Raw genomic sequence first — 24,501 nt, forward strand, 5'->3', positions numbered from 1 at the left:
CATCAGCCAGCTCCCCACCATGACTACCAGCCCCCCCCACATCTCCATCGGGCACACAAAACTCAAAACGGTCAACCAGTTTACCTATCTCGGCTGCACCATTTCATCAGATGCAAGGATGGACAACGAGATAGACAACAGACTCGCCAAGGCAAATAGCGCCTTTGGAAGACTACACAAAAGAGTCTGGAAAAACAACCAACTGAAAAACCTCACAAAGATTAGCGTATACAGAGCCATTGTCATACCCACACTCCTGTTCAGCTCCGAATCATGGGTCCTCTACTGGCATCACCTACGGCTCCTAGAATGCTTCCACCAGCGTTGTCTCCGCTCCATCCTCAAAATTCATTAGAGTGACTTCATCCCTAACATCGAAGTACTCGAGATGGCAGAGGCCGACAGCATCGAGTCCACGCTGCTGAAGATCCAGCTGCGCTGGGTGGGTCACGTCTCCAGAATGGAGGACCATCGCCTTCCCAAGATCATGTTATATGGCGAGCTCTCCACTGGCCACTGTGACAGAGGTGCACCAAAGAGGTACAAGGACTGCCTAAAGAAATCTCTTGGTGCCTGCCACATTGACCACTGCCAGTGGGCTGATATCGCCTCCAACCGTGCATCTTGGCACCTCATAGTTCAGCGGGCTGCAACCTCCTTTGAAGAAGACCGCAGAGCCCACCTCACTGACAAAAGACAAAGGAGGAAAAACCCAACACCCAACCCCAACCAACCAATTTTCCCCTGCAACCGCTGCAACCATGTCTGCCTGTCCCGCATCGGACTTGTCAGCCACAATCGAGCCTGCAGCTGACGTGGACTTTTACCCCCTCCATACATCTTCGTCCGCGAAGCCAAGCCAAAGAAGAATCTAGCTCTATCTGGTTCTTCCCTTGTCTGATTAAAAATCTGATAAATACCTTAATTGTGCTGCTCTATAATAATTTTTAAAGTTTGGTAACTGCAAACCACCTTGGTTGAAGCTCTCTGTTAATTTATCTAACACTATCCTCTGTTTCCCTCCTTTCCTTTTTTTTCGAAATTTATTTATAGTATCTCCATAAATTCATTTCAAATTGACTTAGTATAATATTACATAATAGATACTAAATAATTTTCTAATTTTCACCCCCCCCCCACCTCCCCTAACCCCTTAGGTAACCACCTTGTGGTGGTTAATTCCCAAAAACCCAAATGGGTGTGGTATAAACCACAAGTGGCATATGACTTTCGGGAGCAGAAGTACCACCCCCTGCCCCCCCCCAGGCAGACAAAATACACGTATAAACCGAAAAATCATCATTTCTTATATCCATAAAACCCCGGTCCATCAATTTGACCAATCTTATTCATAAACTCTTTTTTTTGAAAATCCAAACTTGATATTAAATTTTGCACCCTTTCCACCCTCCCAACACTGAGTCAAACATTGTTTACAATCAATAAAAGTTTTTTTTTCAAGTCTTCCTGAATTTCATCCACTGAATTAAAACACCTCTGAACATCCCAGTTCAACACCGAATCTTCCATTCTTCTCAGTCTCAAGTTGAATTTGTAGCTTACTTTCAAAAAAAGTCTTTTTTCAAATCTTTTAAAATTTTCTTGAACATAATTCCTTCGGTCTTGATCTTCTAAAGCATCAATGTTATTCATAAGTTCTTTCTTCTGTGTTTCCCAATTTAATACCAAATTTTCCACTTTGTCAATCTTCTCAATGTTAAGTTGAAATTATTGTTTATTTTCAAGAAAAACTTATTCAAAATTTTTAACTCTTCTTGGACATTGCTCCTTCGACTTTAATTTTATAAATCATCAATCTTGTTCATAGTTTCTTTCTACTGAATTTCCAAATTTAATAATAAAGTTTCCATTTTTTCCAATTTTCTCAATATTAAACTGATCTTGTTGTTTAGTTTAAAAAAATCTTTTCAAAACTATTAAAATCTGTTTGCAATGTATGCATACTCACAGATAATAAATTCACTCTTCCAATATTCCATCCAAAAAAAAATCACTGATAAACCTTATTGCAGGTCAAGGAGTTCCATATATATGTTTATCTTCAGAAAATATTTCAAATATTTCAAATCAACATTCGTCGCCATCTTTCAAAAAGGAGTCCGAAATCAACTTTAATAAGTTCTGTTCTTGAGAAAATTCCAGCACCAACTCCGGCTCTGTCTGGGCAAATAGGTCAAATTTCTTCCAAAGTCAAAGAATGTAATTTTGTTCTGTATTTATAGATAATAAATTCATCCTTCCGATATTCCATCCAAAAAAAATCACTAATAAACTTTAATGTTATTTGGATTTTTAAAACTCACGGGCAACCAATGCCAATTACTGCTATTTATCTTCATAAAACATTTCAAATCAATATTCATCACCATCTTTCAGAGGGGTGTCCAAGACCAGCTTATCCGACAGTCCAATTAATGAGCTCCGTTCTTAAGAAAATTCCAGCCTTGACTCCGTGGTTCTGTCTGGGCAAGTAGGCCGAGTTTCTTCCATAGTCGGAGTGTAGTTTTGTTCTGTATTTGAACTCTATTTTCCTTAATCTTTGTTGCCATTTTAAACTAAAAACAATTGATAAACAAAACAAAGACTTTTAACAAAAAATAAATATTCTTAAAACGGGTATTTATATAACTGCCTGGGGGAGACCGGGAATGCACGTCCGCTCCCTACGCCATCTTGCCACGCCCCCCTGTTTCCCTCCTTTCCATAAAAATTTCCTTATTATTCTCTTTAGTTCATTAAAGAATTTCGCTGTTAAGGGAATTGGTAACAATTGAAATAAGTATTGTATCCTTGGGAAGACATTCATTTTAATGCAATTTACTCTCCCTATCAACGTTAGCGGTAATTCTTTCCAATGTTCTAAGTCTTTCTGCAATTTTTTATTAATGGCTGATAATTTAATTTGTACAGGTGGCTTAAATTATTATCTATTCTAATACCTAGGTATCGGAATGCTTGTGTTTGCCATTTAAATGGTGATTTTTTTTTTAAAATTCTGAATAATCCGCATTACTCATTGGCATCACTTCACTTTTATTCGCGTTGATCTTGTACCCCAATATTTCTCCATATTCCTTCAATTTCTTATGTAGTTTTTTTATTGATATTTCTGGTTTTGTTAAGTATACTATGATGTCATCTGCAAATAAACTAATTTTATACTCCTTCTCCTTTATTTTTCTCTTTTATTTTCTGTTCTTATCAGTTCTGCCATGGTTCTATTGCTAAAGCGAACAGTGAGGGAGATAGTAGACATCCCTGCCTAGTTGACCTACTTCATTTAAATTGGTTTGATACATATCCATTTACTGTTACCTTCGCCAATGGTCCCTTATATAATGCTTTAATCCAATTAATATATTTTTCTGGTAGATTGAATCTCTGTAGTACTTTGAATAAATAATTCCATTCTACCCATTCCATTCCTTTCTCTGCGTCTTAAGCTATAGCCACTGTTGGCTTCTTATTTCCTTGAACTGCATGAATTAGATTAATAAATCCGCTGTTCATCTTTTCTTAATAAATCCAGTTTGATCTTGTTTTACTATTTTTGGAACACAGTCGGCCAATCTTTGCTAATAATTTTGCTATTATCTTATAATCTGAATTAAGTAGAGATATTGGTCTATATGATGCTGGTGTTAGTGGATCCTTTCCCGTCTTTGGTATTACTGTAATTATTGCTGTCTTACATGAATCTGGCAAGTTTTGTGTTTCTTCTATCTGGTTCATTACTTCCAGGAGAGGAGGAATTAATGACTCTTTAAATGTTTTATAAAATTCTATTGGGAATCCATCCTCTCCAGGCGTTTTACTGTTTGGCAGCTTTTTTAATATATCCTGTACTTCCTCTATTTCAAATGGTTTTATCAGTTTGTTTTGCTCCTCTTCTTGCAATTTCAGCAGTTCAATTTTAGCTTAAAACTCTTCTATATTATCATCTTTCCCCTCGTTCTCAGTTTGGTATAATTGTTCATAAAATTCCTTAAAGTTCTCATTAATCTCCATTGGATTATATGTAATTTGTTTGTCCTTTTTCCTTGATGCCAATACAATTCTTTTAGCTTGTTCTGTTTTAAGTTTTTCCCCTAGCTTATAATACTTTTGCTTTATTTTCATTATGTTCTTCTCCACCCTATACATTTGTAATGTTTCATATTTTATTTTTTTGTCTGCCAATTCTCTTTTTGTTATATCGTCCCTTGTTGCTGGTTCTTTTTTTGTACTTACTACCCTTTCCAATTGTTCTATTTCCCAATTGTAGTCCTTTTTCATCTTAGTTACATAACTTATTATCTACCCTCTAATGAAGGCTTTCATTGCATCCCATAATATAAATTTGTCTTTCACTGATCCTGTGTTTATTTCAAAATATGTTTTAATTTGGTGTTCAATAAACTCCCAAAAATTCCTGTCTTTTAAGTAGCATGGAGTTTAACCTCTATCTATATCTTCATAGGGGTGAATGATCTGATAACAATCTAGCTTTATACTCAGTTTTCATAACTCTCCCTTGAATATGGGCTGACAACAAAAACATATCAATCCTTGAGTAAGTTTTGTGCCTACTCAAATAATATGAAAATTCCTTCTCTCTTGGGTGTTGCCTCCTCCATATATCCATAAGTTTCATTTCCTGCATTGATTTAACCATAAATTTGGCTACTTTATTTTTACTTGTTTTTTGTCCAGTTTTATCTAACATTGGGGTCCAAATTAAGGTTAAAATCCCCTCCTATCAATATATTTCCTTGTGTGTCTGCAATCTTCACAAAAATATCTTGCATAAACTTTTGATTCTCTTTATTGGGTGCATATATATTGATCAAATTACAAAATTCTGAGTATATCTGACACTTTATCATTACATACCTCCCTGCTGGATCTATTATTTCCTCCTCTATTTTGATTGGTACATTTTTATTAATTAAAATAGCTACACCTCTGGCTTTTGAATTATATGATGCTGCCACTACGAGCCCTACCAGTATCTCATTAATTTATTATGTTTCTGCACAAATGCTATGTCTATTTTTTCTTTTTTCAGGAAATTTAATAGCCTTTTTCATTTAATATGGTTATGTATTCCATTAAAATTTATAGTCATATAGTTCAACATGGCCATCTCATATCCTTTTTACATCTCATTTCCGCTTCCTCAACACCACCATCCCCCTTTTCCCCATTTTTATGTGTTTTCCCTTTTTGAACTCAATGTATGACAACACTTTTAAAACATAAAATACTTCAACAACCCCCAGATCTAATATTCCCTTAACCCCAAATGTCCCCCACCCCCACTCTCTAAGTTGCCCCTTATCCTTTGCTGGACAACCACAACTCCTCTCTCCATTTGGATTGCGAACCCACTCGCAAGCATCAACTGATTTTGCAGTGACAGTTATTCTCTCCCACCCAACCCCCTCCAGAAGACTTTTTCCTCACATATAACAAAGCTCACCCTCTTTCCCCCCTCCTTTATTCCCTTTTCTTTCCCTTCTTTAGTTCTTACTTATACATTATTTTTACATCTTTGTATGTATTTTATTGTCATTCTTCGTTCTTGTTACATCTCTTCATCTCTCCTTCTGTCTTTCAGGCGTTCTGCAAATTCTCGTGCTTCCTCCGGATCCGAGACCAGTCTGTTTTGCTCCCCAGGGATTAATATCTTAACATAAATTTATAACCTTTTTTCCATAGGATCGATGTTGCTGTATTAAACACCTTCGTCTTCTATAAGAGTTCAAAACTTAGGTCTGGGCAAAAAAATATTTTTTGACTTTTGTATTCCAATGGTTTTTTGTCTTCTCTAATTTTATTCCTTGCCCTCTCCAGTATATTTTCTCTTGTATATCTCAGAAATTTTATTAAAACGGATCTTGGTGTCTGTGGTTTCGGGGCTAGTGTTCTGTGCGCCCTTTCTATTTCCATTCCTTCCTGTATTTCTGTCATTCCCAGGACCTTTGGGATCCATTCTTTTATAAATTCTTTCATATTTGTGCTGCCTTCATCTTCCTTCAGGCCCACTATTTTTTTTTTTTTATTTTTTATTTTTCACACCATAAATCACATTAGCCATGATATACACTATTTCTTTTTCACACATATACAGTCAGGCCCACTATCTTTATGTTGTTTCGCCTACTATAATTTTCCATCATATCAATCTTCTGAGCTAACAACTCTTGTGGCTCTTTAACTTTTTTGTCACTTTCTTCCAATTTTCTTCTTAAGTCATTGGAATAACTAATTATAAAATTTGGTTATCAGGAGCTGCAGTTGAAATGCATTCTAAATTTTGTTTCGTTCAAAATGCCTTTCTTACTGTTTGAAGTTACTGTGATGCGATTTACCCGATTGCAAAAAAAAATGTCTAGCTTGACTTGTCCTTTTAATTTTTTCCCTTATTTGGATGGAGTGTTTTCTTTAACAATGTTCTCTTGCAGGTTGGCCAAGTTGAGAAACCAATTCCATGACGGAACCTCTGCTGCATTGTATTTTGCATTGCCAAAATGAGTGACTAAACCAGGATGAAAAATTTATCATTGTCTTTTCCTAAAGAAACTAACTGTTGTGCCGTGATCCCACAAGCGACAGCTGCCATTCACCTCTCTCTTTGCTGTGATTGTTGAGGAACTTTCATCCGGCTTGCACTACAATACAGAAAAATGGCAGAACTGAGAGTCAGTAAGTCAAACAACTGCATCTCAAATGAGTTAAATTTTAGTAGATCAAGGAATGCACACGGGGAGGAGTCACGTGATGGAGTAGTGGCCGGACGGTGAACTCCAGCCCTCTCCAGAAAAGTCGGGAAAAACGAGAGAAAATACAAAGGCACAGAAATACAAGTTAAAGAAAAGTGAATATAAAGGTGGAAAGAAGATGGAGACAAAAGGAGAAAAATCAAAATCAACGGAAAGAAGAGAGGAAGAGAAGACAACGGAGGAAAAAGGTGAAGGCCTTACCTGTCCGAAGAGGCCCGCTGCGGAGAGAAGACCCCACTACCTCAGGTCGGTAGAAAGAGAACTACAACAATGGCTCACAGAGCCGAGTAAAAGTGCGCAACCGCGCATGCGCGACTCCTCGCGCATGCGCGATGCGCATACAAAAAAACACACCGACGGGAGGGGGGACCAGCTGGGGAGTCGATCTCCACAGCCGGCAACGACAGCTGCAGAACACCTGCAGCAAGAAGACACCACAGAAGACAATGGAAACAAGAAAGAAGAGGAGGAAAGGGCAGCAAAGAAACAACAGATGGTCAACCTAGAGGAAGAAGAAGAGGAAGAGGAAGAGTACAGGGAAATAGAAGAAGAAAAGATAGGCAAGGTAAAGGAGGTACTTGCTCTTGTTAGAGGATACATGGAGTCATTTAAAGAATGGCAAACACAGGAATTCAATGATTTAAGAAGAAGAATAAACAACACAGAAAAGAAAATAAATAAAATGGATATGACCTTAACAGAAATGGGGAAAAAAATGGACAAGATGGAAGAAAGGGCAATAGCAGCAGAAATGGAGGTAGAAGACTTAAAAAAGAAATTGGAGGAATCTAATAAAAAAACTAAAGAGACACAAGAATTACTAGCCCAAAAAATAGATATAATGGAAAATTATAACAGAAGAAATAACATAAAGATAGTGGGCCTTAAGGAAGATGTAGAAGGCAAGAATATGAGGGAGTTTATAAAAGAATGGATCCCTAAGGCCCTAGGATGCCCAGAACTACAGCAAGAAATGGAAATAGAAAGGGCACATAGAGCATTGGCCCCTAAACCACAACCACAACAAAAACCAAGATCTATTGTAGTAAAATTCCTAAGATATACTACAAGAGAAAAGGTGCTGGAGAAGACAATGGAAAAAGTAAGAGAGGGCAACAAACCACTGGAGTATAAAGGGCAAAAAATCTTCATTTATCCAGATATAAGCTTTGAACTCCTAAAGAAGAGAAAAGAGTTCAATGCAGCAAAAGCGATTTTATGGAAGAAAGGATATAAATTTACACTGAAGCATCCTGCGGTATTGAAAATATTTATTCCAGGACAACAAAACAGACTATTCTCGGATCCAGAAGAAGCACGAAAATTTGCAGAACAATTACAAAAATAGACTGAGGGATGAAGACGGGTAATGAGAGCAAAAATTATCACGATTGATATGTATGTGGGTAAAGACAAAAATAGACTGAGGGATGAAGACGGGTAAGGAGGGTAAAAATGACCACGATTGATATGTATGCGGGTAAAGAGGTATAAGAGTGAATAGAGACAACGGGCATATGTGAAAGTATCTGTAATTAGAGGAAAACATAGAAAGTATAGACAAGAATTAATAAGGGAAGGTAATGGAATAGAGAGAATAAGGAGGGAACTAAAAGAGTGACCTTTGTGACATATAAAAAACGAAATCTTTTCTGGGGGGGGCTGGGTGGGGGGAAAAGAGCGGTCACTGCAAAATCAGTTGACGCTTGCGAGTGGATTCGCAAATCCAAATGGAGAGGGGAGATGTGGTTGTCCGACAAGGGATAAAGGGCAACTCAGGAGGGGAAGGGGAGATTGGGGATAAAGAAGATAGAAATAGGAGAATAAGGAAAATGTTGGATGTTGTAGGAATGTTGTCTGGTAAAGAGTTGAAAATAAGAAAACAGAAATGGAAAAGGAGGAAAGGTAATGATGGAAAAACGGAAAGAGAAGATAAACAAAATATAAAATGGCTACGCTGAACTATATGACTCTAAATATTAATGGAATACATAACCAAATTAAAAGGAAGAAACTACTAAATTTACTGAAAAAGGAAAAAATAGATATAGCATTTGTCCAAGAAACACATTTAACTGAATTGGAGCACAAGAAATTAAAGAGAGATTGGGTAGGACATGTAACAGCAGCATCGTATAATTCAAAAGCAAGAGGAGTGGCTATATTAATTAGCAAAAATGTGCCATTTAAAATAGAAGAGGAAATAATAGATCCAGCAGGGAGATATGTTATGATAAAATGTCAGATATATTCAGAGCTTTGGAATCTACTTAATATATATTCACCTAACGAAGAAGATCAAAAGTTTATGCAAGATATCTTTTTGAAGGTAGCTAATACGCAAGGGAACATACTAATAGGAGGGGATTTCAATCTGAATTTGGATCCAAATATGGATAAAACGGGGAAAAAAATTAACAGGAAGAACAAAGTAACCAAATTTATAATTAAATCAATGCAAGAAATGAAACTTGTGGACATATGGAGGAAACAAAACCCAAAAGAAAAGGAATACTCATACTACTCGACTAGACATAAAACATACTCAAGGATAGACCTATTCCTGTTATCAGCCCACATACAAGGGAGAGTTAGGAAAACGGAATATAAAGCTAGACTATTATCGGACCACTCACCCCTGTTATTGGCAATAGAGCTAGAAGACATCCCTCCAAGAATGTATAGATGGAGATTAAACCCCATGCTACTTAAAAGACAGGATTTTAGAGAATTTATTGAAAAACAATTAAAAATGTACTTTGAAGTAAATACGGAATCAGTGGAAGATAAGTTTATACTATGGGACGCAATGAAAGCATTCATTAGAGGGCAAATAATAAGTTATGCAACCAAGATGAAGAAGGACTATAATCAGGAAACAGAGCAGTTGGAAAGGGAAATAATAAACATAGAAAAAAAATTAGCAATAAAGGAAGATACAACCAAAAGAAGAGAATTGGCGGATAAAAAAATAAAATATGAAACATTACAAACATATAAGGTGGAGAAGAATATAATGAAGACAAAACAGAAATATTATGAACTAGGGGAAAAAACACACAAAATCCTAGCATGGCAGCTTAAGACAGAGCAAACTAAGAAAACGGTATTGGCAACAAGGAAAAAAGACAAACAAATTACATATAATCCAAAAGAAATTAAGGAAAACTTCAGAGAATTCTATGAACAATTATACCGAACCGAAAACGAAGGGAAAGAAGGGAAAATAGATGAATTTTTGACTAAAATTGAACTACCAAAACTACAAATAGAGGAACAAAATAAATTAACAGAACCATTTGGAACAGTAGAAATACAAGAGATAATAAAAAATTTACCAAATAATAAGACACCAGGAGAGGATGGACTCCCAATAGAATTCTACAAAACATTTAAAGACCTAATAATACCGCCCCTCCTGGATGTAATCAACCAGATTGATGAGACACAAAACTTACCAGATTCATGTAAAACAGCAATAATTACAGTGATACTAAAACAAGGGAAAGATCCACTCTCACCAGCGTCATATAGACCAATATCTTTGCTAAACACAGATTATAAGATAATAGCTAAACTATTAGCGAACAGATTAGCAGAACAGGTACCGAAAATGGTAAATTTAGACCAAACTGGATTTATCAAAAAAAGACGCACAACAGACAATATTTGTAAATTTATTAACTTAATTCATGCAGTAGAAGGAAATAAAGCACCGGCAGTAGCAGTTGCTTTAGACGCAGAGAAGGCCTTCGACAGAGTAGAATGGAATTACTTGTTCAAAGTATTGCAAAAATTCAGTTTACCGGAGAAGTATATTAATTGGATTAAAGCATTATATAAGGGACCGTTAGCGAAAGTGACAGTAAATGGACATGTATCAAAGCAATTTAACTTAAGCAGGTCAACGCGGCAGGGATGCCCACTATCACCATTATTGTTTGCGCTAGCTATAGAACCACTAGCAGAATCGATAAGAAGAGATAATAATATAAAAGGAATAAAAATAAAAGACAGGGAATATAAAATCAGTCTGTTTGCGGATGATGTGATAGTGTACTTAACAGAACCAGAACTATCAATAAAAGAACTATATAAGAAATTGAAGGAATATGGAGAAGTGTCGGGATACAAGATAAACGTAAATAAAAGTGAAGCAATGCCTATGAATAACGCGGATTTCTCAAAATTTAAGGAGGAATCCCCATTCAGATGGCAAACGCAGGCAATAAGATACCTAGGTGTGCAAATAAACAAAAATCTAGGCCAATTATATAAACTCAATTACAATCCACTAATGAAAAAACTACAGGACGATTTAGAGCATTGGAAAGAGCTACCACTAACACTGATAGGAAGGATAAACTGTATTAAAATGAACATTTTTCCAAGGATACTATACTTATTTCAGGCATTGCCAATACAACTGACAGAAAAATTCTTCAAAGAGTTAAAGAAAATAATAAGGAGATTTTTATGGAGAGGGGGGAAACCGAGGATAGCACTAGACAAATTAACAGAATGGTATAAACAAGGAGGCTTACAATTGCCAAACTTCAAAAATTATTATAGAGCCGCACAATTAAGGTACCTATCAGATTTTTATCAAACAAGGGAAAAACCAGACTGGACGAGACTAGAATTAGATAAAATAGGGGAAAAGATACCTGAACACATATTATATAAATGGGACGAAAAATTGGTACAACATAGAACTTCTCCAGTATTACACCATCTCCTCAATATATGGAAGAAGATACATGTAGAAAGAAATAAAATAAATTACCAAATACCAAAACTAATATTGACGCAAAATAAGCTACTCCCTTTTACAATAGACAACCTTGCCTTTAGAAAATGGGAAAAAAAAGGGATTAAAAGAATAGAAAATTGTTTTTCAGGAAGTAGATTCTTATCCTTTGAACAAATGAGAGATAAGTACAATATAACGGGAGATACAGCGCTGGCATATTACCAACTGAGATCCTACTTGAAAGATAAATTAGGAAGCAACTTGAGTTTACCAGAGGGAAGTAACCTTGAATATGTGATTACAGATACAATGTTAATCAAAAGATTTATAAAAAATATGTATATTAAACTGCAAGAAAAGGAAAATGAGGAAACAAATGGTAAAACTAAACAAAAATGGGAACAAGATTTAAATATAAAGATAAAAAAGGAAACATGGGAGAAGTTATGCTCTGGAACGATGAGAAATACAATAAATACGAGGCTGCGTATGATACAATATAATTGGTTACACAGACTATACATCACACCGCAAAAGTTAAATAAATGGGACCCAACAGTATCTGATAGATGTTTTCGATGTAAAAAAGAAAGGGGAACAACAATTCATGCAATCTGGACATGTGAGAGAGTAGAAAAATTTTGGGATGATCTCAATCAGATATTAAATAAAATAACAGAAAACAATATACCAAAGAATCCAGAGATCTTTCTCCTAAGTAACATAAAAAATAAAGAATTTGGAATTGACTTGGAGGATGCACAAAAAAGATTTGTTAAGATAGCCCTAGCTGTAGCAAAAAAATGTATTATGTCAACCTGGAAATTGGAAGATAATTTGAAAATACAACAATGGTATATAGAAATGAATAAATGTATTCCATTAGAAAAAATAACATATAGTTTAAGAAATAATATCGAAATATTCGAACAAGTATGGGAGCCTTACATTAAATACAATAGCGAAAACCTACCGGGAACAAACATTACCTAAGTTGATGGAAGGAGAAGAGAAGAAAAAAATGGACTCAGTAGAAATTCTGGTGTATTTTTGTTGAATGACAACATTGTCTAACTGAATTAATGCAACCTAGATTGTATAACTAAAATGGATGAGAGGGGGGAGGGATGGGGGGGTGGCTTGGGAGGAGGGAGGGGGGAGGGAGAAAAAGTCACTGTAAATGTGTGGAAAAGAAAAAGTGTATATCATGGCTATTGTGATTTATGGTGTGAAAAATAAAAAATTAAAAAAAAAAAAAAAAAAAGGAATGCACACGATTTTTCTTTGATCAGCCGCAGTATTCTGACAAACAAATTTTCAAGCAAATTCTGCAAATCAATTAATCTGCCCGTTATTATTATGTCACTTTAACTGGACCATGTTGTTTATATTGCAACAGTAACCAATTGAAACATAGTTGGATGTAAAAAAAAATTGTTTTGGAACATCCAGCCTCTTATAAATGCAAGTTGCTGTCTCTTGTAATTTATGTTTTATTTCTGAGGAGCTGGCTGAGCCCACTATTGAATTGCTAACTTAAGTGAAACCTTTAAAAGTTACGCTTACAATCAGTAGCAGCATCTTAAAGAGTAACCTGAGACTCCCATGTTCTTCAGTTTGATGGATATTGTCTGTGATTTAATTACAACCACTTGCTTCCATCATTGTCCAAGTATTTGACTGAAGACGTCGGGTTGTGTGCATTATCTTGTCCTGTATTTCAAAGCTACTGGTTTCCCTTAAATTGGCGTACAGATTATGTGTGTTGAGGTGACAAATGGCGTTCCTAAATTTTCATTTGTTGGCATCTACTGAGAAATCAAACAAGGTCACATGTGGGATGAATTGGGTAGAAATCTGACAGCATGCCTCAAGGACCCCCTCCCCCATAACTTTTGTGTTCCGCAAATTTTCCTCAGGGGAAATACACAGTAGCTGTCCGAACTAATTTAATTCTTTTTTTTTAATCCCTCTGGTGCACGTCATGAGATGAAGAGGCAGCTTCACTGTCTTTAAACGCTTGATGGACAACTCTGCTGATGCATTTTCATATGAATCTATCCATTAGTATTCTCCAATAGAAGCAGAAGTACATATCTTTCCCTTGCCTACAGAGAAAAAAGTAATCACGGTGTTGTATGTGATGTCATGTATATACTCGGACAATAAATCTGACTCTGAAAAAGGATTCCAATCCAAAGCATCGACTCTCCTTCTCTATAGATGATGCCTGATTAGGGTGGCCGTTTCCAAATGTCCAAAATGGAGGACATCCCTCTAAACTGCGCGCCCATTTGTGCATATTTGGGCGTGCACGCAAAACACGCACTGCTTGGAGAAAACACAGCATCGGAAAACTCAGAACAAAAAGTTCAACCACTCTGTCTCCCACTCTCCACACTTCCACTGTCCACTGCATTAACATAATGTAGATTTTTATTTATTTTTTATTGTTTAAACAAACATTTCCATAAGGTGTTATCTCTGATATTATACATATATATCATGTATTCATATTTGCCATGATTTTCCACATAGTATTTATCTGAGGTGTACACTTACCTCAGCAGGAAGACGGTGAATTTCTGGTGGGCTCCACCATGGGAAGCCTGTCGGGGGCTACTGGGTGCTGGTCAGTGGGACTAGGCAAGAAAAATGGTTCAGCACAGACTAGAAGGGCTGAAGAGCCTGTTCCTGCGCTGTAGTGTTCGATGGTAATAGAAGAAAGGAGACACACACACACATATTGTAACGTCTACTCCAGTAGAGTTACTAAATGAATACACCAGACAGTGTTAGTTAGCAAAGACACTTTATTTGAATTTTTCTCCTCTTTTAAATCCCTCCCAGCCTGGGACAGGAAGTGACATCACCCCGTGCCTGCCACTCCCCTGCAGGGCATGTGTTTTAAAGATGATTGAGACCCTTGCCATCTTGAAGGTAAGTACCCAACTCTCCAGTGTGCTGTGACCCAGCCCACAGTGCCGTGCACGGCTCCCTGGCCAGGTGAATAAGCCCCGCCCCCCCAACCTGAATCGTCACCCAAAAGAGATGAACTGCTTGCATGCACCGTAGGCGGACACCCTCGTCCCCTGGGCTGGGGGCAGTGAATAGGGGTAGTAGGGTCCACGTGTGCTGGTTTGACTCTGTCTATACTAAACAGTTGAGAATGTCCTCCAATGTCTAAAGTGTACACAATCCCATCCCTTTTGATCACACAGAAAGGGCCATCGTATGGCCATTGCAATGACGTTCCTGAGGTTTGTCTATGCACGAACATAAAGTCAGTGTCGAGGAGGGCTGGAGGCACATGCTGTTTGGAGGTTCCATCCCAGTTGGTTGGAATCTATGTTCTTATTGCGATGCGGTGTTAAAGCTGCTGAAACACATCCAGATTTGAAGGGCAGGATTCCAACAAGAAGTGAACATCACCAGGAACAGTGAGAATGAACCCTAAACCATTTCTGCAGTTGACGCTGGCATGTTTTCCTTCAGGGTGATGTACACTCCCAGCAGAACCCATGGCAACTTGTCTATCTAATTGGGCCTGACGAGTCAAGCTTTGAGTGCCAACTTGAGTTGCCGATGGAAACGTTCCACAAGACCACTGGATTGCGGGTGGTACGCTGTGGTGTGATGTAGTTGTATGCCACAAAAGCGCACAAAGGCAGTCTATAATGCGGCGGTGAATTGCACTCCATGGTCTGAGGTGACGTGTGGGAACTCCGAATCTTGAGATCCAGTTGGCAATGAACGCTCTGGCACATGTCTCAGCGTCACTGGATGGCAGTGGGATGGCCTCTAACCATCACATGAATCAGTCTATGACCGTGAAGATGTGTCTCATGTTCTGAGACACTGGCAGTGGTCCAGCCAGGTCTATATTGCATATGCTCAAAACACCATCGCACTGCTGGGAAAGACTGGAGAGCCACCTTGATATGCTGCTATATTTTGTAAGTTTGGCAGTGGGTACACATCCGGGCCCACTGCGCAACATCTTTCTTAAGTCCATGCCATACATATTTAGTTGCCATGAGTTTGACCATTGCTCTGATGAAGGGATGGGACAGGTTGTGATCTTCGACAAAAAGGCTGTCTCCAAGACACGGGGATGACTAGCCTGGGGTGGCTCATAGACATGTCGCAATCAGACTCCACCCACCCAGTTGTGGTGCCACATGTTGTATATAATCATATAACCGTTTAACAATTTACAGTATGGAAACAGGCCATATCGGCCCTTCTAGTCCGCACCGATTTACGTGAAACTTCACTAGTTCCACTCACTCCCTTGCCCATAATCCTCCAACCCCCTCACATCCATGTATTCATCCAACCTCTTAAATTACAGAATTGACCCTGCCGCAACTACCTCTTCCGGAAGATCATTCCACTCAGCCACGACTCTGAGTAAAGAAGCATCCTCTTATATTACTCCTAAAGTTTTGCCCCCTAATCCTTAACATATGACCCCTTGTTCCAATCTCCCCTACTCTCAGGGGAAAGACCCTATTCACATCTACTCTATTTATTCCCTTCATAATTTTAAATACCTCTATCATATCCCCTCTCAACCTTCTATGCTCCAATGAATAAAGTCCCAGTCCACTCAATTTTTCTCCGTTTTCAAGATACTGCAATCCAGGCAACATTTTCGTAAACCTTCTTTGCACACTCTCCACCTTATCTATATTCTTCCTATAATTTGGAGACCAGAACTGCACACAATACTCCAAACTTGGCCTCACCAATGCTTTAAACAGTCTCAACATCACCCCCCAGCTCCTATATTCTATGCTATGATTTATAAAGGCCAGCATACCAAAAGACACCTTCACCACCCTATCTACATGGGAATCCACCTTCAAGGAATGCTGAACCATTATTCCAAGATCCCTCTGTTCCTCTGCATTCCTCAATGCCCTCCCCTTCACTGCATGCATCTTATTTTGGTTATTCCATCCAAATTTAGCACCTCACACTTATCTGCATTAAATTCCATCTACTACCTTTCAGTCCACCTTTTCAAATAGTCCAAATCCTTCTGTAGTCCATGAAAACCCTCCTCACTATCCACAACTCCCCCTATTTTTGTATCATCTGCATATTTACTCACCCAATTTACCACCCTGTCATCCAAATCATTAATATAGATGACGAACAACAAAGGAGCCAACTCTGATCCCTGAGGCACACCGCTCGTCACTGGCCTCCATTCTGACAGTGGTCCACCATGACTCTCTAGTGCCTATCTTCCAGCCACTGCTGAACCCATCTATCTCTATATTAATCCCTAGAGACTGAACCTTCCTCACCAACCTTTCTTGTCGGACCATATTGAAAGCCTTACTAAAATCCAAATAGACCACATTAACTGCACTACCTTAATCAATCTTACTGGTCACCTCTTCAAAAAATTCAACAAGATTCATCAAATACGACTTTCTCCTCACAAACCCATGTTGGGTGTCCCTGATCAATCCCTGCCTTTTCAGATATTTATACATATTATCCCTAAGAATTCCTTCCATTAGTATGTCTAGGTTTGTGATGGCAGTTCTGTATGCTTGAATATCTGGGTCCATGGCCTGTGAACTCGTCAAATCAGAGATATCGACACCACCCTGGATATGATGCACTGCCAGTCCGGATAGTGCATCAGCGGCCAGATTGTTCTTTTCCTGAAACATTACACACATCGATAGTGAACTCGGAAATGTACGACGAGTGGCGTTGCTGCCTGCCGACCACGGGTCCGATATCTTGCTAAAGGCAAAAGTGAGTGGCTTGTGGTCCATGAAAGCCGTGAAATGGCGGCCCTCCAAAATGTATCGAAAGTGTCATGTGGCCAGGTACAATGCTAACAGTTCTCGATCAAATGCACTGTACTTCATTATCCAACGGCTGTAGGTGGCAGCTAAAGAAAATCGGCCATTGAAGGATTGTTCAAGAACCACGCCCACCGCTGTATCATAGGTGTCCATGGTGAGTGCCAGGGCGGTGGTGGTATTAGAATGCACTAGCATTGTTGTGTTGGCCAAAGCGTCTTTGGTGGCTGTGAATGCAAACTCCACCCCTGCGGACCAAGTAACTTCTTTGCACTTTGTGGTGAGGGGTTGAAATAGTTGACCAAGAATGTCACCAGCTTCTGGAATGAAACGGTGATAGAAATTCACCATGCCCAAAAATTTCTGCACTCCTTTAACCATGGTAGGTTTTGGGAAAGCACACACACAGCATCCACTTTGGTGGAGAAGGGAAACACACCTTCTGCCACGATCTTGTGCCCTAGGAAATCAATGGTCATTCTGCCAAACTGGTATTTGCTAGGGTTGACGATAAGGCCAAATTCATCTAGCCATTGTAACAGGTGGCGTAAGAGCAGATGGTGACCTTGCTCATTTTGACTGGTGATGAGGATGTCATCTAAGTATATGTATGTGATTTCTAAATCCTTGCCCAAAGCATTCATAAGCCACTGGAACGTTTGAGTGGTGTTCTTCAAACCAAATGGCATCCTAAGGAATTCAAAAAGCCCAAAAGGAGTAATAATTGTTTTGGGAATGTCATCTGGATGGACTTTGATTTGCTGATATTCCTTGACTAGGTCAACCTTGGAAAAGACATGGCAATTGTGCAGGCAGGCAGCAAAATCCTGTATGTATATGTCAGGCTTTGAGCCTGCAGTAGTCACTGCAGGAGCTCCACCCACCAGTGTTCTTGGGCACCACGTGTAATGGTGATGCCTAAGAGCTGTTGGAACCCTGAATGATACCCAATTCTTCCATGGCAGTAAATTCTACCTTGGCCTGCTGTAGTTTATCTGGCAGGAGATGATGAGCCCTGGCATATATCACTGGGCATGAGATGCCAATGTAATGGGACACACCATGGGCCATTGTCAAAATGAATTTAGGAGAGAGTACACCAGGAAATCCGTTGACCAGGGCAGTATAAGTGTCAGGGCATAGAGTGTGCACCCTGAGTAGGGAGACTCGTCATTTGCTGCTTATCAAAGGGTATGTTTGGAAAGTAGTGGTGTTGACTAGCTTCTTTCGCTAACGGCAACTAGCAGGTTGTGGGCCCGGAGGAAATCTACACCCAAGATGGGCTGTGCGACAGAAGCCAAAATGAAACTCCAATGGAACGCTGCTTCTCCTATCTTAATTGTGATGTCGCGTGCCAAAGCTGGGGTCAGAAGTCCCATTTGCAGCTTGAAGGGAAAATCCCTGTCGCTTGTGCGTCTTTTCGAAGTACGTTGTTGGGAGCAAACTGAGCTCAGCACCTGTGTCTGCGAGAAATTTGCACATAAGCATCATCATGAAGATAAAGGAGGCCAGTACTCAAGGCAGCAGCCGAGGCCACTACTGGCAGCTGGCTCTGTCGTTTCCCAACAACTTTTCAGGTCTGCCACTGCAGCTATGGTAGCCACACGGGGGCACACATCTACAGGCATTTTTCCCCCACCAGCGGTGGTAAAAATACCCTTCTCGGCGCCTGTCGGTACGTTTTTCTCATTTGGTTTGAACTGCAGCTACGGGTGGTGCGCAGGGCATGGGAGATGTGGACAGACTCTTGCCTTGGTGTGCAGTAGAGTCTGTCAGCCTCCTGGGCCACGTCATGGGGACAGCTGAAATCCATGTTTGCTATTGGTTTGGAGACGTGACCCGGGAGCTTTGCTAGGAATAAGGTCTCAAAAAGAAAGCAACTGGAATGACCGTCTGCTAGTGCGAGCATTTAATTCATTAAATCGGATGGATTCCTGTCGCCTAGCCTCTCCATATTCAAAAGCTGCATGTCCCGTTCATGCCTGGTTAATTCCAGGGTGTCCAGGAGGAACTGCCGGAACCTGGTGTATTGGTTTTCTGCCGGGGGTGTCCAATAAATTCACTTACTTTAGCTGCTGTAACAGCATCCAGTGCCCCAACAACGTGCCAAAACTTCGTGTGTCTAGCTGTTTTTCCATGAAAAATCTGGGCCTCAGTCTGGTTCAGCCACACTTGAGGCTGGTGGGCCCAGAAAGGGGGCAGGTGAACACCTACTGCATTAACTGCAGTGTGGCAGCAGCTGCTGCTGTTGTCCACGTTGACTGTGGATTCGAGCTTCAGCTGGTAGTTGGGGTCACCAATTGTAGCGACTACTCCAGTAGAGCTACTAAATGAATACACCAGACACAGTGCTAGTCAGCAAAGACACTTTATTTGAATTTTCCTCGTTTTAAATCCCTCCCAGCCTGGACATCTGGGACAGGAAATTACATCACCCATGTCTGCCACTCACCTGCAGGGCTCGTGTCTTAAAGATGACGAGAGCTCACACCATCTCTCCAGTGTGCTGTGGCCCAACCCGTAGCGCTGTAGCGGCGACCAGGCCCATGGTGCTGCGCAGCCACTCGGCAAGCTGCACAGGCGACGGATCAGCCCACTGCACTAGGCGGCCGCTCGGCCCGCTAAAACATAATTATTGATTTGTAAGAATAAGGTCAGGCCTGTGAAATATTTTGTAGTTTTAGCTATTTTTTCCCAGTATGAATCAAATTGTTCCAATTTATAATTAACAGATTGTAATGAGTGGTGCAGTGAATAAAGCACAACAGAAATTGTCTGTGGGCTGAACCAACAGAACTGTTTAGTGGAATCGTTGCAGTGCTATCACAATAACCTGACCTCTGACCTCCCCAGCCACTGGGAACTCCTGATCCTGAGGGGGGCCAGCAACTACGGATGCCGGTTTGATAATGGAGAGGCGTGGTTCGTCACAAGTCGCTATTATCTTTATTTTATAAATGTTCATTATAATTTCCTTCCAGGTGTTTAAAGTTGGACTCTCCTTTGATAACCATTTCCTGGTAAGAGTCTTTTTACCAGCCATCAGCAGTATATTCATTAAATATTTATTTCTTTTCAACCAGTCTTGACGTACATACCCAAAATATCTTGTGGGGCATTGTGTATCCCACTCCAAAAATCTTTGACAATAGGACAGTCCCAAAAAATATGGTTTGCATTTTGATTTCTCCAGCAAACAGGGAAGTTACTATTGTAATGGAATTTCTGAGAGGGTGTAATAAAGTATCTTATCAGGTTTTTTTTCCACTCAAACTCCCTCCATTTCTGTGAACTGGTCACTTCCATTGATACCTCCATATTATTATCCAGTCTTCGTTAGGCATAGTTGTCCCTCTTTTGTTTTAGTGTATGAAGTAGAGTATGTTTTAATATTTGATGGACCTTTCTATACACTTGAAATTATTTTACTACCATTATCTGAATTATATGTTTCTTAAAAACAGTTCTATTAAACATGCACTGGTCTTGGTTATATTTTTAACTTTTCTATTAACAAAATTTGTAGCTGCTATGACAGAGTATATAGATATGTTTTTTGGCGATAAATTGGGGCAGGTTTTTTTTAGTGTAGGTCACATACAAACACTTTAAAACAGATCTTATTTAAAATACTTGAGTTCTGCTAATGCTCGCATGTTGGGGTCCCAGAACCTTTGCAGAAGCTTTGGAGAGTGCCCAAGAGACTTCACTAATGGATTGTTGTTTACAAAAAGGCAACAGATGAAAGAACTTGTCGAAGCTGCATTCTGTCTGGAGTGGAACTTGCTGTTCTAGAAGGGACATGTGGTTTTGCAAGCAGAGAGAGTCAAACAGGCTTTTTCTCTCTGACAGAGAGAGAGAGAGAGAGAGAGAAAGAGAGAGAGAGAGCAGTTCTACAGTCAGCAGCAGCAATTGGGACTGGAACAGGACAGGCTGGCAAGCTTGTGGAAAACCCCATTTGGAAGATGAGTTGTGAGTGCTTAGTTCAGCCTGGTCAAAGCCCTTGTGGTTCATGCAAGAGGAGAGGACTGGCTGTCAAATGTTTCACTTGAAATAGGAGAAACAAGAAGAAACTCTGTGGTGACCTGAAAGAAAGAGGTTGTCATCTGGAGAATCCCGAGGGGGCAAGTTTCTTCGGCAAGACACTGAAGTGGCTGATTTTTTTTAAAAAAGGAATCAGTTGTGGGTGTCCAGCATACAAAAAATCTCTCTCTGAAAACTGACAAGAAACCTCCTGAGTGGTAACCATTTACCTTTCAAGCACCAAAGCTGGTGAACTTTATAAATGTTAAATTTTGTGCACAGAATAAGAATTTCCTGCAACCAGTAAACCTGGAGAAATGAGAAGTGAGATTGGACTGTGAACCAAAGAACTTTTCTGAACTTACACATACACATTACATACATGTGTGCTTAGAATTAGAAGGGGGTTAAGTTAGGTTAGTTAAGTCAAGAGTGATAAGTTAAAGTGTGATTCTGCTTTCATGTTTAAAGATAATTAAAAGCAACTTTTGTTTAAGTCACCATTTGTCTTGGTGAATATCTGTTGCTGCTGGGTTTTGGGGTCCTCTGGGCTCACAACACTGCAAATATCGATGTCTTGAAATACTTAGAGAAAAACTTGTTGGAAAAATTTTTTAAGTAAATCAGAACTGAGTTTCTCACCCTTCTTCAAAGATCACAATCCACACTCCACTTGTCATCGACTGAAGTAATGCACAGCTGAAGATGATTCGCACCAGATGTATGCGCCTACGGCCTGCCCTAAATGTTCCAGAGTCCTGACCCGAATCCCTTCTTGCCATCCCTCCCCTGTCTGTGTGCGGGCCCACCAGCTGGCTCGGTACTCAAATCCATCATGCATGCACGGGTGCTGGCTGGCACATGTGTGCAAGAAGAAACATGGCTGCACACGATCTTCATACCCCGTGATGCTGCAAATTAACAAGTACGTGTGTACTCCTGCCACTTCCCTTCCTGTTTTTGTGGATTCTGCCCCTTGAATTGTGCTTCATTTTGATGAAGTACAGCCTACACCCACAAATGGGGAACAAATTAGCATTCTGCTCGAGGTGGCACTAGATGGAGTCCTCAAAAGCCAGGTTTTCTGGCTTAAATCTGGATGTCTGGTCACCCCCACCCAATAGGGTCCCTCCTGCTTCTCAATGTCTTGCTCAAGATTCCAGCATCTGCAGTTTTTTGGATACATGAATCTTTTAAGGTATAGATTTTGGACTGCTTCATATTCTAAGCTGGAGTATAAATAGTATTGAACTTTGCAATAATCAAGTTTGCAGTCAACATGAAGATGGGTTGAAGGGCAGTAGGTTTGGGGAAGCAGGTACTCTACAGAGGGACTTTAATAGGTAGGGAGAATGGGCAAAGCAGTGGCAGATTGAATACAATGTCGGCAAATGTATGGTCCTGCATTAAGGTATAAGGAATAAATATTTTCTGAATGGAAAGTGAATTCCAAAAGCTTCAAAGGGACTTTAGAGTCCTAGTGCAGGATTTCAGAAAGAGTTAATGTGCAAATCGAATTGACTAGGAAAGCAAATGCAATGTTAGCATTCATTTTGAATGAACGAGAATATAAGAGGAAGGATACAATGCCGAGGCTTTATCAGCCATTGTCAGACCACATTTAAGGTATTGCAAGCAGGAGGGATGTTCTGGTAATGGAGAGGGTCCAGAGGAGATTTATAAAAATGATCCCAGGAATAAGAGGGTTAACGTATGACATATTTGATGGCTTTGGGGCTGTTCTTGTCAGAGTTTAGGATGATGAGATGGTGTTTTGGGTGGGTTGGTGAGGGAGAATCTCATTTAAACCTATCAAATATTGAAAGGCTTGGATAGAGTAACTGTGAAGATTTTTCCAATGGTGGGAGAGTCTCAGTCCAAAGGGCACAGACTTAAAATAAAAGGAAATCCCTTTTAGAATAGAGGTGAGAAATTTCTTCGCTCAGAGTGGTGAATCTGTAGAATTCATTCCCACAGATGCCTGCGGAGGCCAAGTCATTGGGTAGGTTTAAAGTGGAGATCGCTTAGTAAAGGAGTCATGGGTTCCAAGCAGAAGCAAAAGTACATTAGCTACGATTTGGATGGCAAACTAGATTTGATAGGCTGAATAGCCCAAGTCTGCCCTACATATTGTGGTCTCTGAGGTAAAATTAATAACCTAAAATCTAAGATATTAACTTGTGAACAAAAGAAATATTAAGACCAAAGTTGAGATTAAAAGTTTCTGACCTTCAAAAATCTATAAAAGATTGAATAATATCGATTGGTCAAGAAATCACTGAACTTGAAATGTATTAAAAACATTGAACTCAATTTTTCACTCCTAAAGATTTCATTAAAAGGCTATTGTCCTGGAACCATTTCATCCTACGCTTGCAAATCAGCTGGGCACAGGAGGCTTAAATATTTAAAATTGTTATTTATTCACCTCTCCTCTGTTTCTCTAAACCAAGCAAACCATTGAATCCTTGAATGTAATTGTCACAATGAAAGGCGTTCATATCTTGCCCTGGCATCTTTTTGTTTTTGGCTTTTAAAATGCCCTTTAGTCTTACTGAGTAACCTTGTCACCAAATGTCTGATCCTAGTATATTTGGCAAACATGCAGCTAGCTGTCTGACATATGATTGATTAACTCCCTAACAGGGTGATATTACCACTAGTCCCATCCACCCCTCTGGCATGCTGCATTTTGGATGGGCATTCATCCTCAACAAGTGGTTACAAACCTAGACTGTTTGTTTCTATTAATCAGAATGGAATAAACATTTATCTATCATTCATACTTGACCAGACCAGCTATTAAATTCCTCCTGCTTTCAATTTGTATAATAATTATTGTGTTTATCATTACCTTGCAAAGTCTCTTTTATAGATACTCACTTTTAAATCTTAGTATTGCTGGCAAGACCAGAATTTATTACTCATCCCCAATTATCCTCGAATTTGCAGGTGAGCTGCCTTCTTGAACCATTATCAATCTTGTTGGGCAGAGTATCAAGATTTAGGTAACTCCTGCAAAGATCAGATTACCAGTATTTTTAGAATCTGAAAAATTATCTATCTCCTAAATTTCACTGTATTATTGTCAAGTCATTTACTTGCATGC

The 24,501-nt window shown here is 39.4% G+C and overlaps 1 protein-coding gene across 11 annotated transcripts in view; it reads left to right on the forward strand.

Annotated features, from left to right (window-relative positions):
• c4h12orf43 (chromosome 4 C12orf43 homolog) overlaps nt 1-24,501 on the forward strand; it is a 109,157-nt gene that overhangs the window by 26,335 nt on the left and 58,321 nt on the right. For 2 of the 11 annotated variants that reach the window (XR_011356179.1, XM_069932953.1), the window contains exon 6: nt 20,351-20,389. The exons of 6 other annotated variants lie outside the window; for them this stretch is intronic. Coding sequence is in view for 2 of the 5 variants with exons in the window: in XM_069932953.1 (XP_069789054.1) it covers nt 20,351-20,389 (39 nt within the window). In the remaining 3 variants the exon portion in view is untranslated. Of the gene's footprint in view, nt 1-6,467; nt 6,562-20,350; nt 20,390-24,344; nt 24,401-24,501 lie in introns of those variants that run through there. 3 more of the 11 variants (XR_011356178.1, XR_011356181.1, XM_069932948.1) reach the window with 3 other exon arrangements.

Source organism: Narcine bancroftii, chromosome 4, assembly GCF_036971445.1.
Source record: "Narcine bancroftii isolate sNarBan1 chromosome 4, sNarBan1.hap1, whole genome shotgun sequence".
NCBI classification, from domain to species: domain Eukaryota; kingdom Metazoa; phylum Chordata; class Chondrichthyes; order Torpediniformes; family Narcinidae; genus Narcine; species Narcine bancroftii.